At 42.6% G+C, this 16,979-nt stretch overlaps 2 protein-coding genes across 2 annotated transcripts in view; one reads left to right on the plus strand and one right to left on the minus strand.

Annotated features, from left to right (window-relative positions):
- LOC124545527 (NACHT and WD repeat domain-containing protein 2-like) overlaps positions 1–16,979 on the minus strand; it is a 1,590,779-nt gene that overhangs the window by 1,058,251 nt on the left and 515,549 nt on the right. The gene's annotated exons all lie outside the window — the stretch shown is intronic.
- Positions 1–16,979, plus strand: part of LOC124545528 (mediator of DNA damage checkpoint protein 1-like) — a 430,822-nt gene that overhangs the window by 56,789 nt on the left and 357,054 nt on the right. Inside the window, exon 4 of the mRNA XM_047124476.1 lies at positions 16,295–16,710. Within this exon, the coding sequence (XP_046980432.1) occupies positions 16,295–16,710 (416 nt within the window). The remainder of the gene's footprint in view (positions 1–16,294; positions 16,711–16,979) is intronic.

Consider the following 16,979-nt stretch of genomic DNA (forward strand, 5'->3'; position numbering starts at 1 on the left):
GTTTGAAAAACAAGCGATGAACTCTAGATAAATGGAAAATGGTGTATCGCTTTGTCAGATGCAGTGATTTGTGCAGTACGGCCACGGTAATTTGTATCTTCATTATTGACTGGGCTCAGTACATTCACGTACAAAGAATTCGGAACAAGATTTGTTGTCGACGCTGTTAGTGCAATTGGATTCGCAGCTCCTTATATGGAAACTTACCTATCTGAGACGTCCTCGCGGGGTTGACTACTTTCAATTCCATTGGAAGAATCACGGCAGTCTTTCTCTGCATAGCTGTGAAGTCTGACAAGAACACTGATCGGGAAAGAAGGCATTCAACTTTTGAATTTTTGTCTACCCAAACGGGAAAAAAGTCTTTTGAAATATCTGGCGTTTAAAGACACTAGGTGTTAATCAGATATCATTGTCGATGAAGATGCAAATGTTGCAGTCGCACAGGATAACATTCTTGCAAATAAGAGCAACGAGAACCACTCGATTTTTATGCTCGCGGGGAAAGTGGAGGATGGGGGCAGTCAAGTGGTTCAAATGGTTCAAATGGCTCTGAGCACTATGGGACTTAACATCTATGGTCATCCGTCCCCTAGAACTTAGAACAACTTAAACCGACCTAACCTAAGGACATCACACAACACCCAGCCATCACGAAGCAGAGAAAATCCCTGACCCCGCCGGGAATCGAACCCGGGAACCCGGGCGTGGGAAGCGAGAACGCTACCGCACGACCACGAGATGCGGGCGGCAGTCAAGTGCTATAGGCAGAAGATAACGACTCATTAATTGTGGAAACAGCTCTTTCCCAAGTTTCTGAGTCTGACAGTGTGGCAATCGTAAGAGAGGACAATGGTGTGCTCCTATATATGACCTAACGAGTCGAGGAAACAAGTACATCAACTTGTACTTCCATAAACCGGGAAGAGCAAAATCAGCAGGGCTGTGGTATCTCAAAATCGAAAACTTGTGGGAAGTTCCTATGGGACCAATCCGCTGAAGTCATCTGTGCGTAGGCTTACACACTACTTAATCTAACACTAAGGACAACACACACACCCGTGAGCAAGACACCTGAGACCGTGCCGCTACCCCGCGCTGCTGTGATATCCCAGAAATTCTTTAAATTTCGATCCTGCATTTGCCCTTCTCGGCGATGCTTTCACAGGATGTTATACCGCATCCTCTTTTTTGCCAAGGTACAGAGAAAAACTAAACCTTACGGAGCAATAGCCACATCTGAAAGTGCAGGCTACTGAATTCGTTAAAACCTGAGTCTTCGAGGACTTAACAGGAGAGACAGGAGAACAGCTGACATTAGCACTGTATTGGAATTCCAGCTGCGAGACTTCGGAATATCTCGCGTACGAGCTTTTTGTGAAACCTCCACCGAGGAAGTCTTTCAATCGCGAAAGGCTATCACCAACATCGGACGCAGATAGGTCGCACTCATTACGATCCTACCGTCAGATGCAATCTTGGCTGGGAAAGAAAACTAATCCATGCCAGTGAGGCTGTAAGAAAAACTTATCAGGCTTGTTTCTTGTGTCAATGATGGAAGACGCGGCACCACACAGCTATTGAATATAGTTGTTACCTGCGCGTGCAAAACAGGATACATAGCAGTGTGTGAACGTCGAAAATCAGGACTGAACTGGCCCTCGACGGGCAAACGCTGTTGTTGCTTATCTTGGGAGAACGCCCCAGAAACTGGGCTCGAAAAGGATGAGGAAGGGATAGAAGATATGTTCGAGGATGATGAAGTTGGTGAAGCTGTCGCAATGGATCCTGAAGATCGGATGTTGGACCGGGACCTGCCGCAGTCTAACTACCTCGATGAAATTTAAATTTGCTAGTATGCGTATCTCTGATATTTAAATCTGTTTTTAAAGTTGCCGTGCCTTTTTATTTGTTCACTAGTCCGCTCCCGTTGCTGAGTGGACAGCGCACCAGCTTGTCATGGCTGGGGGCCCGGGTTCGATTACCCACGGTGTTGGAGGTTTTCTGGGTCTGGGTGTTTGTATCGTCTTTATCTTCATCATTTCATCGTCATCGACGCACGAGTCGCCGAAGTCGCGTCACCTAAAAAGGCTTGCACCAGGCAACGGCCTACCTGACGGGAGTCCCTAGCCACACGACATTTCAATTCATTTGTTCACTTGTAAACATTTGTATAGTACTCAAACGCAAATACGTATTGGCCATTACTATGCACTTGGGTTTCATTTTAGCAACCCGCTATTACTAAATCAGTCATGCATATAAACTAATAAAAATACACACGAGTAAAGGAAATTAAAGAAATAATAAATAGAGAACACACATGTGCTCATTGGAGAGCAATTTTCCCATGGGAAATTTCATTTCCTTGAATAACTTTGACTTAAAAGAAAAACTTCAAAATGAATTTTCTTGGTTTTTTGGCCACAGAAGGTTGTCCAGAGGCTTTCGGAGGTCGAAAACTTTTATTCGACATACTCTCAAGTATATACACTAGATAAAAATATAAAATCTTCTACATCGTTTTTTGCATGTAAAAAGTACTCCGTTACTGGACTGTGACTGCTCTGTGTGACTTTAAAGTAACTTGTGTTAATATGCTGGCCATCGTTTTCTCACAAAGAATTTACCGTGATTAATGTTGTTACAGTTATGTAATTTGCCCAGCTGTCAGGGGTACCTATAACAGGGTCTTACGCCTTAGAAGCTGGGCGCTCCCAGGTATAACTATTATCCATTATATGTTGTGTGCTCCAGCTAACTGAAAGACCCTAGCGGGATGTTGTTTATATTCCTACCTAGAAATAAATTACAGTTCCCTTCCAGAATTTCTCTGTTAGCGAAGCTTACTTCCTAAGGCGGATTTACTTATTAGAAAGGTTCTATAAGAGCAACCGTGGTTTAACCGTAACTTTTACTTGTAGTATAATACAGTCACTTAACTTCCTTGTTTGTTAATAGCACCTACTAAGCCGCTGGGAGGGTGTTCCATGTCGGCGGCTTCTTGCCGCATGGGCCTGGCTCACTTGCGGCCGTGTGCAGGCTCTCGGTGAAACGTCCCCTTAGAAAAATTATACATGACTGTGCTTAAACTGACACACAATATTTTTAGCGCAACGCAATCTGACTTTCAAAAATCCCTACAAAAAAATGGCCCTGACTAACATTAACCTATACGTTCCACAAATCGCTTATCTCACAAAAATCTTGGTTACTCGAACTACTGCAATACAGCGAGCGCCACTACTGCCAGCTAAATAAAAGATTCAAACTACGGAAGGCACTAACTACTGATAGGGATAGTTAGCAAATGAAAGATTTTAATAGAGAACAAACAATGTATTTACCTTAATATCATCAAAAGTCATAATATATATAGCAATTCATGACATCCAGTCTTACAAATTTCAAAACTCCGCCATTTCTTTCCCCACATCCACCACTGCTGGCGGCTCACCTCCAACTGCGCAACGCTACGCGCTGTTCACATCCATCTGCCCAACACTACAATGGCATACAACAATGCAAACTAGCCACAGACTGCACACAGCACAGCCAGTGATTTTTCTTACAGAGCGCTACGTGGTGTTACCAATAAGAAAATCTAAACAGCCTACTTACATAGCCCCCATGCTCCCCACAAAAAATTTTACAAATTGTTTTGGGCACTGGCCAATACAGATTTGAAAAATTTTTTCAAAATTGCAGTAAGAAAGATATCAAATGCACACACTTATTAATACACTGTTGGTCAAAAGCTAAAATTTTCTCACAGTCCATAAAGACAGTCCTGATCATTCATCACAGTAAAACTGCCGTTTCTTTTCTCAAAGTCTGAGCAGTAAAAGACAATGCACACGGAAGTAGTGGATTTCCATGCAGTCTTGAAGAAGTAGTGTTGTCCTTCCAACGGAAAGACAGTGCTGACTCTTGACATGCTGACAGGTAATGGGCCACAACAGAGCAAATCCACAGCAGAGTCATTCAACGTTTTGAAGAATATTGGTAGGTGGGTCATCACAGAGCAGACCCACTGTAGTCCTGGTAGAGATTACGGTATTGGTGGGCCACCAGAGGTGAAGACCCACTGCAGTCCTTGTAGAAATAATGGTATTGGTGGGTCATCAAAGATTCAGACCCACTGTAGTCCTTGTAGAGATGGCCAGCAGCCATCTGTTGTGACTGTGCAGCTGCACAATCACCATTGAAGAGTCTTGCGGATAATATAGCAAGTCCATAACCACCACTTGTGCACTCACAAAGTTTTTGGGATTGTCCTTAGAACCACCAATGCTGTTATCCAGTCCCTTGCTGAATTATTAACACATGTGCAAACACTAACAGTCCCTACTTCTCACATATTGTCCATATACTATGACCAACAGAAACGTGTGCAGTGAAATGTAACTTAATTTGAAGAACTGGTGTCTATATTATTATAGATTTACAACATAAGAATACAATTACAAAGGTACGAAAAACATCATTAAAGAACATAATAGTACAGATAACATTTGTAGTAATACAGGCTTTACAAAAGAATAGAAATAGACATATACATCAGTGTTACAGGAATTATGACATAAGTAAATAAGTAAAATAATGAGAATAATTCTTGAAACATTAATTTCACACATGATCATTAAAACAAAACAGAACAAATAATGTCTAAACATCTTTACGAAGAAAATAACATAGTATTTGAAAAGTTCTACAACATAACCTTATTAGCTAAACACATAAAGACAGGAAAAACACAAATATACAAAAGTACACAAAGACATAGCAGAATAACACAGGGGGAAAGGACAAGGTTTGTTTACAGTGTAACATTTGGTACTGCAGTATTTTGCAAACAAAACCTTTTTTTTCTTGGAGATCTCCCAAAAAGTCCTACCTATACCTGCTTTCTGTACTTTTTTCGTATATCTTCCCAATGCATTTCTTCCAATTCATCGCAACTCATTCTCTTATATAGTCTACCCTCCCTTAAGCTAACTTAAATCTACTGAGCTCAGATGCTAAACTAAGGGACGAGACAATGCAGCAGCATAAAACAATTAATAAAAACAGCAATGAAAAAAAAAATGGAAATTGTCAAAGCAAGCTGCAGTAAATCTAAATTACCAAGCAATGCAACATTACAACTAATATGAGCCAATGTGCAGCAACAAGAAAAATAAATGAGTAGTAAAACTAGCTTAACAGAGTAATACAAAGTGAAATCTGGTAGCATTATGCCTGGCAAACAGCAGCAGCAAATGTAATAACTTATATCTAAACATGACAAAGCTCAAGCAAAAAAAATATTACAGTAAAAATGGCCATGTTTAACACCTATGTCACATCTTAACACTAGAGTGCTGCATCACAAAAACTTACTCTGCAAGAAAGTTACCAAGTCATTAAAAAAATTATTTATGCAATTCCTGTGAAGGGAAATGTCTATTTGTGCTCTCTTTTCTAAGAAAGTGTATGAGAAACGTAGTCTTTACTGGGTCTTTAGACAGAAAATAGTGATATTAGTACATCTATTAAATTTTATAATAACCAATGCTGCAGTGCAGCTACAAACTAGATATTAAAGAAAATGAGCAAATATGTACAAAGGAAGGCATGAAACATCATTCATTAGCCATATGGCATTTCATAAGGTAGTAAAAAAAATCTCTCAACTAGATAGACAGTAGTCATAATCAGGTGTATAGACATAAAATATTTCTCGTCATTTCATTAGACATTTCAGTAAATATCATAAATTAAGAGCTCCACAGTATTATCATATGTTTTCAAGTTTGAGCGTGTTGTATTTAGGATGCTTTCTACAAAGAAATGTCAATAGCAAGGATAATGGCCTCCTTTTTTCTCCACCTGTGCCTCTAAAAGCCACACACTAATGGCTTTTCTCCAGGTGACTGTCACGCAGCTGCCCATGTAATGTGTTGTGCCCACGACGCATTACGTGAAGGTCACTTAACTTTCTTACCGAAATATTTACAACATCAGTTGGCACTACAGTGGCAGTCTCATATAAAAAAATTTCACAGGTTGAGAATTTGCGTTACAAATGTGTAGAAACAAAATCCTATTGATATAACAGTGTCCAAAAACTTTTCATTGGCATTGTAATACATTCACGCATTTACATACATTTCATAACTCTTAAAGTACGATTCTTGGTTTCCAACAACCTTTTTCACAAACCAGAGTCCCTAACCACTACTCATTATTCCTTACCTTATTACACATATACATATTTGTCGACACTTCTTCAATATTTCATCATAACAGGTACGTAGCATAATCAAATAACTCATATAGCATCAGCTTATTAATCATAAACATACATCAGCAGCATAATACACATCGTCGTCATAATAATAACATCATAACACCTCAGTCAAATCTCAAAAACGTCGTAGCTTTCTGCAATAATTTCAAAACAAAAAAAAAAATTCTCTGTTCATTTCAATAGTGTCATCTACCTCAAACGTACTTTAAAATTGTGGTCCCATACAAAATACATCATAATGGTTCCGAAAAAATATGAACAGTTCACAAAGTACAGACAAAATACAATTTCGTAAGTGTGAAGTCATCCAACATTGTAATTGCGTAAACATGTGTCACTGACATAGTAAAAAAAATTTTTGTCTCTCTCAGTTAAATGATCATATAGCTGTGTAATTTATGTGTTAGAGAAATATGGTACCGATCTGTAAAGTTGTATAAGCAAATACCATATTAGCTAGGGTTCCTTGTGCTTGCCAAACACATGGTACACAAAGTAAGCGTGTACCCCCTTGAGGATTAATGTAATTATACCCTCAGGTGTTACAGATTACAGCAATGGAATGAAATGTATCACGGAAAACCTTTGTATCATTGTACTTCAAATTGCTTTAAAAATAAATGTTTTAAGTACAAAATTAATCACTCAAATACGTGTACTGCAGCGCTAAACAGTGCGTCTTGTTGTAAGATAATATCTATGGAAGTGTCGTAGTTATCGTCCTCCGAAAGCTAGTCCTGCAGAAGTTAATGTACTTACCTCATGATAAATAAAAGTGAAATGCTTTGTGTATAGATATCTTAGTTATTACGCTTATTGCCGTGATGAAGAAAGTACTGTGCTGTAACGTATTGTTGTGCTACGAAAAAGGCTGTCTCATTGTAGCTATACCACAAAAGTTACTGCTAAAACATGTTTTATTTTCCAGAATAATACATAAAAACTGTGCAGATATAAAACAGATACACCGCAAAAGCAACAATGTAAATTGTGTCACACACTAGTAGCATCGTGATATAGTCGTGGAGCTGGCAAATAAACTAACCACTGTGTCATCTGTTATCTCTCAGAAAGCGCTTTAAATCCATAAGGTATTTTCAAGTATACCCAAAATGTGCAGTAAAATCTCATTAGCAGTATATGTTCTAAGTATGTAAGCCTTATAGTCGTTACGTAATCGTGCAACTAACAAGCAAGAATGTACACACACAATAACACTGCGACGCCTGTTCACTATAACAATGCACTCGTAAATACTGTCTAAATATGTTCCCTAGGTTTCCAGACTGGATAGTTTATTTTAAAACATAGTTGCGTATTAACACTTTCTAAGTGTGACAAAGCATACTTGAAATGTGAAGTGAAAAGTTTTATGGCAAAGACAAAGTTAAAAAGCAGATTATCTTTCAATAAACGGTTTTACATGTGAAATGTGGTGTAAACCTTTACTCTTCCTATTACGCAGAGTTTCAACTCCAACGTAATTATGATGTGGTATACGTCGGATTCTGTAAGGTCCATTGCAAACTAGAAAGAATTTGTGACTCAAGTGTTTCTTCTTATGTGACAATGAATGAGCTTTAATGAGAACTTTCTGACCAATATATAATTTCTTTGCATTTGCTTTGTCATGTAGTTTTCTCCTTTTGTCTGCTGCAGATTTTATATTTTTAATAGCTAAATCAATTATGTCTTCGTGTCGAAGTTTACGTGTATTCGGAAAAGGTACAAGCTCTCTGATTCTGTTCGGTGGTTCTTCATTCTTTAGTACAAGAGTAGGTGGTAAAGCAGTGGAGTCGTGAGGCATTTCATTCAGCACGTTTTGAAATAAGTGTAAATATCTGTCCCAATGCTGATGCTTTCTGTGGCAATAAAGTCTGCAAAGCTTATTGATTTCTTTCATAATCCGTTCAGACGGGTTACAATGTGGTGAGTACAATGAAATAAAAAGAGGTTTGATTTTATGATTCCGAAGCATGCGTGACCAAACAGCATATCTGAATTGCGGTCCGTTATCTGAAATGATTTTACTAACGTGTCCAACTTCACGTAAGAAATTTTTAACAAAGGCGTTGGATACAGACCGTCCAGTGGCTTTACGTAACGGTGTGAAAGAAACAAATTTTGCAGTAAGTTCAACAGCGACTAGAACGTACGAAAATCCATTCGATGTTCTGACAAGGGGTCCCAAGAGATCAACAGCAGTAAATTCTTTTGATTTAGAAGGAATGATAGGAAACAACGGAGCATGATGTGAGATAGTAGATGGTTTCGCCTTTTGACAAAGTTTACAAATAGACAAGACTCTTCGAATTATCTTTTCCATATTGTTAAAATAACAAGTCGTTCGAAGAATACGATAACATTTTCGTGGACCAAAATGTGCGTAGCTGAAATGAATGTACCAAATGAGCTTATTAACAAAATCGTCTGGAAGTACCCATAGCTTGTCATCAACAGTGCAGCGTCTGAAGGGTATGTTGTTTGTAACCAGATAGTAATGCCGAATCTGAATGTGCGGCTTTTCATGCCATTTACTTTTGATGTCTTTCCAAATCAGATCTTTATCTTGTTCATGAGCAATGTCCTTTAAAGGTGTGGTGATGCAGTTTTCAAAGGCGACTTTCTGAATGTAAAGAATACTGAAATTTTTCTCGAGGTTGCCTTCTGTGTTACTTTTCTCAAGCCCAGCCGGTGCGCGTGACAGTGCGTCCGCAACAATGTTCTCCTTGCCGGGAATGTAGACTATTGTGAAGCGGAATTCTTGCAGAAACAATGCCCAACGTTTTAACCTGTCATGATTTAATTTTGAAGACATAAGAAATTGTAATGCACGATGATCACAGTATACTTTTACTTGCTTACCAGAAAGAAAGAAACGGAATTTGGTAAATGCCCAAACGATAGCTAAAGCTTCTAATTCAGTAACGGAATAATTTTTTTCAGATTTTGTTAGCACTTGGCTAGCAAAAGCAATGGTTTTCTGAACAGTAATGTCATTTTCTATGGCTTCTTGAAATAAATGGGCACCAAGACCGACTTTAGAAGGGCCGGCCGAAGTGGTCATGTGGTTAAAGGCGCTGCAGTCTGGAACCGCAAGACCACTACGGTCGCAGATTCGAATCCTGCCTCGGGCATGGATGTTTGTGATGTCCTTAGGTTAGTTAGGTTTAGCTAGTTCTAAGTTCTAGGGGACTAATGACCTCAGCAGTTGAGTCCCATAGTGCTCAGAGCCATTTGAACCATTTGACTTTAGAAGAATCCGTGCTAAGGCAAAAGTCTTGTGAGAGATCTGGATGAGCTAGTGTTGGCACGTTAAGTGGCGATTCTTTCAAAGAATTGAATTCCAACTGTGCTTGTTCGTCCCAGTTCCAAATAGTATTCTTTCCAGTGAGAGAACAAAGTTTTGATGTAACTAGAATTTGCATATTCAGAAAACGACGGTAAAAATTGACGAGACCTAGAAAACTGAGGACTTGCCTTTTTGTGGATGGAACTGGAATGGCTCTGATTGCTTCTAACTTTTCAGGATCCGGCTGAATGCCTTCAGAAGAAATAATATGTCCCAAAAACCTCACCTTTGACCTACCGAATTCAGACTTTTCCAAGTTAACTGTAATTCCAGATTCTGCAAAAATACGAAGCAAACTGTTGAGGATGCGATTATGTTGTTCCCAAGAGGCTTCTGCTATTAGAATATCATCCACATATAAGGTGACGTGACGTTTTAAGAAATCAGGTAATATGGAATTTAGCCCGCGAATGAACGCTGCCGAAGAAATGTTCAAACCAAAAGGAAGTTTCCGAAATTGATAACAAACGTCGAAACAAAGAAAAGCTGTGTATTTTCTACATTCTGGATGAAGTTCGATCTGATAAAAGCTGGATCTGAGATCGATGGAAGACAACACTTTTACACCATTAAAATTTTAAAGAAGTTCTCCCATCGTCTGCGGCCTGTCTGTTTCAGGAATGATGATAATATTGATTTGTCTCGAAACTAAGACAAGCCTGATCGATCCATTTTTCTTCTCAACAACATGTAATGGATTGTTGTATGAGCTTACTGCAGGCTCAATAATGCCCTCGTTAAGCATAGATTGTATTTCTGTTCTAACACGGTCCCTATAATGCGCCGGAATTACGTATGGTCTAACACAAAATTTAGTACGCTCACGAACACGAAATTGGTATTGAAATCCCTTGATTGTTCCTGTTTTGTGAGTAAAAACTGTGGAATGTGCTTGTAAAAATCTCAAAAAGGTCTTGCCTATGAGTGTCATTAGAATTCTCAATTGTTCGAATTTTATTACGAATTAACTCATTAGTATCTAATATGTCGTCGATACCATCCCTGTCAGTACTTGCAGAGTGATTGTTAGTGTCTAGTTCCGTAGAAAATTCCGAACTGTTGTCTAACAGAAGGTAAAGCCGATTAATTTCCTCATCATGGTTTGAGAGCCATTCTTCAAATTTCAAAGCTATTGACTTACCTTCTTTCTCTAAACTTATTTCAGCATCGTGAAAGTTTAAGATTGCTTTGTATTCATTCAAAAAGTCTACTCCCAATATAATTTCTGTCGACAATAATGGAACAATGAAAAAGTTCATAGAGAAGCTGTGGCTTTGACAAAAGAATTCTAAGTTGGTTTGTTGGCGTGCATCTACACTTTTTACAACGATTGCACCTTGTAATTTAATCTTACGTAACGGAAGTGTGGGGCAATCGTTCGATTTGTTGCATTTGCTAAAGGCTGTTTCACTAATTACTGAAATGGGACTGCCAGAGTCAAGTACTGCAGTAAATTTTACGTCATTTACTGTAATGTGAATCACAGGATATGCAATGTTGTTATGTTTTACGTCGTGTTCCTGGAGCAAGATGTCCCTAATGTCTTCCATTTTTACATAATTACTAGCTACGGCAGCTGCGTCGTCAGTTTCATACGTACGTTTTATGGCTGCCAGCGGTATGAGTCATTGCCTATTGTCTCTTTGTTGGCGCGCGTCGTTATTGGGATTTGGAGACCTAACTTCTACAAATTCACCTTGTCGAGAGCGCCCTGCTCTGTTTGAATCCAGCCAGTTCTGATGGAATTCAGGTCTGTCGTTTTGTCGATAGTTTACATAGTTTTCTTGTTTGTCGGTCATGTGGTGGAGAATTTCTCTCGGAATCGTAACTGCGCGCTGAACTGTTGCGTCTGAAGTTATTCTATCTCCCTTGATAATAATTGTTTTTGTTCCCATATTGTCTGTTTCTATGGTAATCTCTGTCATATTCATTACTACGGATGTTATATCCTAGCCAGTAATGCCACCCGAGCCCGCTGCCAAAAGGTTGGCAGCATCAAAGTCCGGACGCGGTCCGCATAAGCAGCGCCAGCGAGACAGGAAATCGCCGCACGTCTGCGCGCGCCACCGCTGGCTTCTGGTTTCTTAAGCGCTGGAGTCGCGAGCGCTAGGACAGTTCTGTATTCGCCGCTCAGGTGTATACTCGCCACCGAATTGTGTACTTGCTAGTCAGTTGTGTGTTCATCGCAGCAGAGTTGTTGTTTGTCGTCAGCCGACGCTGACCTAACCGCTCCGACTCGAACTAGACAGATTTCTGTAGACACGGAGTTCACTACTGTGTTGCTGTATCTTCGTTAATAAAGATAAGTACCGACTTTTATTTCATCAGAGTGTTTGGGTTTTCCTCTTTCTGTTCACTGTTCCAGCGGACCGGTCGGCCCGCTATTAAAAGTGTGGCGGTGACTTCGTAAGCCGTTTCTACAGCGAATTGCTTGTCGCTACGAACGCCGCCACAAAACTGGCGACGAGGACTTCCGAACTCGTGTGCAGGGTTGGTTCAACTTGTTTCTGGTTATACTAATTATAACGATAAAATTTTGGGGGCTGGTTTAATTGTGTTCACTATGTCTGCCGAATTACAACAGTTGATCTTGTGACAGAGTCAGCAAATACAAAGTCTGGTGGAAGCGATCGCCAAACAAGCGGCTAATCCTCCAACACAAAAGGAACAAGCACAGGCAGCACCACCTTTCCGTGCTTTTGATGCATCAAGAGAAGAATGGCGAGAATATTTCGCGCAGTTGCAGGCGCACATGACAGTCTACAAAATCACAGGTACTGAGCGGCAGCTTTATTTAATTTCCACTGCAGGCGTGGAAGTCTATCGACTACTTTGTAAGTTGTTCCCGGAATCCAAGCCAGAAGCTTTAGACTATGACGTTGTTGTTAACAAGCGTGCTGAGTATTTCGAGTCGCGAGTTCATGTGGCAGCAGCCAGATTCAAGTTCTTCAGATTAAAGAAACTGCCACATCAATCTAATAAACAGTGGTTAACAGATTTACGGGGCCTCACCCGTCAATGCCGATTTAATTGTGTGTATGTGGAGCTTCCTACAGTGATGTCATGTTACGAGACGCTGTTACTCAAAACATTGCAGATTCTCGTATTCGTGCTGCTATCTTAAAGTTGCCTGACCCGTCGTTAGAGACTGTGATGAACATCATTGAAGCCCAAGATACTTTTGACTATGCTGAGTGTGAGTTAGATCAGCCATGTATTTCTCAAATTGCCTGTGCTAAGCAAGTTCTGTCACGCCCGCGGCCCCACCGGCAGAGTCAGACTGTAAACACTAGCCGGCCGCGTCATGTTAAACACATTCGTCCGCCGCGTGTGCAAAATGACAGAGTTAAGTCTTGCCCTAAGTGTGTCTTTGCTCATCCTCGTGAACATTGCCCGTTAAGAAACGCGGTTTGTCACTTTTGTCAAAGGAAAGGACACATCCAGACTGTTTGTTTGCGTAAACGCAAGAACAATTCTAGTGCTGCCCAGCCCATGGATATTCATGTTCTTCAACGCCAGCTCGCCAAGAAGGTCGCGTTTAAAGACTCTTCCACGGTTCGTGTGGGTAATAAACATGTTCGCAATAAGCCACCCACCCAGCCCTCTGCTATGCGACCCAAGCGTAATTCAAACGCTGTAAAAAGTAATGTACAGACTGCAAGTGAAGCAGGAGTTGTTGTTCCACCCGCGCTAAACGTGCTGATGTTGTGTCTTCCGCCTCCACTGCACCGATCCAGAGACAGTGTAATAAACTATTTGTGAAGCTACCCATCCAGGACAAGACCTTCAATTTTCAATTAGACACTGGTGCGTCTGTGACTCTCATAAATAGTGCTACGTATGCGGCTATCGGCCGCCCTAAACTTTCAGCGGCAAAACATTCTTTGGCTACTTATAGTGGAGAACAAATTCCTGTGTTAGGTGTATGTAGCGTGCCAGCCACATTCCGTGGCAATACAAAAACAGTTTCATTCACAGTGCTCCGCGCTACAGACAGTGTAAACATTTTCGGATTAGACTGTTTTGACTTGTTTGGCCTGTCTATCCAGGACAATGTGTTGCAAATTAATTCTGTTGTTGTTCCTCAAGACAGCATAACCGATTTGTGTAAACAATACAGTTACATATTTAAAGACGAACCAGGTTGTGCTGCGAACTTTGCCGCTCATATTACGTTAAAAGATAATGCTCAGCCTCGATTTTTTCGTGCTCGTCCAGTGCCTCACGCCCTCCGGGCACCTGTATAAGATGAACTTCGTCGTTGGCAAAACAACGGTGTTATTCAACCCGTTTCAGCGAGCCAGTGGGCTTCTCCCTTAGTTATTATAAAGAAACCGTCTGGCAAGTTACGTTTGTGTGCTGATTTTAAGTCGACAGTTAATCCTCAGACTGTCATTGATTCTTTTCCTTTGCCTAGACCGGACGAGCTGATGGATAAGTTAGGGGAAGCTCGTTTCTTTTCCAAAATTGATCTCCGTGAAGCATATTTGCAATTGCCCCTCGACGAGCAATCACAACAGTATTTTGTCATAAACACGTCGTTGGGGTTGTTCCGTTTTCTGCGTTTGCCTTTAGGTTGTGCGTCAGCTCCAGCTGTTTTTCAGCGTTTTTTGTCACAACTTCTGGCTAATGTGCCATCGTGTTGCAACTATTTAGACGATATTGTTGTGTCCGGTCGGACGCCGCTGAACATTTCCGTAATTTGGAGTGTTTGTTTACAGTGTTGTCTCAGGCAGGCCTACGTTGCAACATCGATAAATGTTCATTTTTCCTTACGGAGTTGGAGTATCTGGGACATGTTATTAATGCTCAAGGCATTCATCCCTCCCAGTCAAATTTAGCAGCTATTCGTGATTTGCCCGCCCCTCGCAATCTGCAGGAATTGCAAGCAGTTCTTGGCAAATTGACATATTATATTAGGTTTATACCTAATGCATCACAGATTGCTGCACCGTTGCATCGTCTCCGCCGTATGAATGTTCCGTTTGTGTGGTCAGCTGATTGCCCATCAGCCTTTCAGCAGCTTAAAGAGGCTTTATTGAATGATCGTTGTCTGGTCCATTACGACCCTAACAAGCCTCTGGTGTTAGCTTGTGATGCCTCCTCTTTCGGCCTAGGTGCTGTGTTGTCTCACCGAGTCGGTAACACCGAACGTCCTATTGCGTTCGCATCTAAATTGCTCAACAAAGCTCAGTGTAATTATAGCCAATTGGACAAGGAAGCGTTGGCTATTGTATTCGGTGTCACAAAATTCCATCACTACCTCTATGGTAGACCATTCTATTTAGTAACAGATCACAAGCCCCTGACGTCACTGTTTCATCCGTCTAAACCAGTTCCTCAGCGGACAGCTCAGAGACTACAACGTTGGGCTCTTTTGTTATCACAATACCAGTATGAGATACTGTATCGCCCTACAGCTCAGCATGCAAACGCTGACGCGCTTTCTAGATTGCCGATTGCTGCGGATGATGTCTTCGGTTCCTCTGACGACTCTTGCCATCAGATTGACGCCGATGAGCATCAATCCCTCCGGGATTTTCCGATTGATTATCGTCAGGTGGCACGTGAGACAGCTACGGATCCTCATCTGAGTTTACTATTACGTTTTGTTCAACGTGGTTGGCCGTCCAAGGCAAAGGACATATCGGATCCTGTGGTTCGTCGCTATTATCCGCAACGTCATCTGTTGTCTGTTTCGCACGGAGTTTTGCTGTTACGCACCGAGAATGACCAGCTTCGTGTAGTGGTTCCCCAAGTGCTCCAATCCAAGGTCCTCGACTTGATGCATCAAGGTCATTGGGGAGTGGTCCGCACCAAGCAGCTTGCCCGCCGTCATTGTACATGGATCGGCATTGATAAGCAGATTACGCAGATGTCTACATATTGTTCGACGTGTGCCGAACACCAAGCTGCTCCGCCTCAACGCTATTTTGAGTGGGCACGCCCTGCCGGTCCCTGGCAGCGAGTACATATTGATTTCGCTGGTCCATATTGGAATTCTCGTTGGCTCATCGTGATAGATGCATTTAGTAATTTTCCGTTTGTTGTGCCCATGCAGTCTACAACGTCTGCACAATCTATACAGGCGTTGACTTCAATTTTTTGTATTGAGGGTCTTCCAGAAGTTTTAGTGTCTGGCGATGGTCCACAATTTACCTCTGCTGAATTTGAAAGTTTTTGTTCTGTCAATGGCATTCGCAATGTTCTTACTCCGCCGTTCCACCCTCAATCGAATGGTGCAGCGAAACGTTTTGTACGCACATTCAAGGATCATATGGACCGCCTTCGTGCTACGCACTCTCGTCAGCAGGCCCTCATCACGTTCCTGTCGTCGTACCGGACCACGCCACGCGACGGCCCTTCGCCTGCGGAGCTTCTCCACGGCCGTCGTCATCGCACCCTACTACGGTTGTTGCACCCCCCGGATCGACCCGCCGGTTCTGAGCATCGCACGCATTTTCAGCGCAACGACGCCGTTTTTTTCAGAGTTTATCACGGTCGCCGTCGTTGGAAACGTGGTACCGTGATAAGTGTCCAGGGTCGCGGTTTTTATACTGTTCAAGGTGCTACTGGGGTGCACAGGAGGCATCAGAACCAGTTGCGCCGCGCTGGCCGCCCGGATTCTGCCGCTCGTTCTTTGTCCACAGATTTGGTCCGCGGCGGGTTCCAGCCGCGCCTTCCGACTTCGCTGCCGCCCCCAGGGCAGCAGCAGCAGCCGTCGCCGCTACCACGCCGACAGCCCGTCCCGTTGATGCCTCCCGCGCAGCTTCATCCGGGAGCGCCCCAGGTGGTCGCTCCGGCGCCTGCGGTCCCTCTTCAGTCGCCACCGCCTTCGGAGCTGATGGACGTCGACCCCTCAGCCGGGCCGCCTTCCCAAGCGGTGGCTGTGCAGCCTGTCCTGCGGCCGCTTTCCTTGGGCACCCCCAAGGAGTCTGACACCGCAGCGCCTTGTCCGGCGCCCACTCAGCGACCGTCGACGCAGCGTCAGGAGACGCTGCCTCTCTTCGTGGGTCCCGACGCCCCGTCGCGTCCAGTACCAGAAGCTGCGCCCGTGGTCACAGGCGTGCGCCCTGACCTCGGTTTTCAGTCGGTGTTTCCCGAGGCCCCGCGCAGCCAATGCTGGGGTGCGGACCGGGGACTGCCACCGACAACAGTCTCCGCCCCGGTCTCGTCCGCTATGCCTGCGGCCAGACCCCTCCCCCGCCGTCGACGCTCGCCACGTCATTATTCAACGACGGTGCGGCGATTTGGGGGGAGGAGTGTTATATCCTAGCCAGTAATGCCACCCGAGCCCGCTGCCAAAAAGGTTGGCAGCATCAAAGTCCGGACGCC

Source organism: Schistocerca americana, chromosome 8 (assembly GCF_021461395.2).
Source record: "Schistocerca americana isolate TAMUIC-IGC-003095 chromosome 8, iqSchAmer2.1, whole genome shotgun sequence".
NCBI lineage: Eukaryota > Metazoa > Arthropoda > Insecta > Orthoptera > Acrididae > Schistocerca > Schistocerca americana.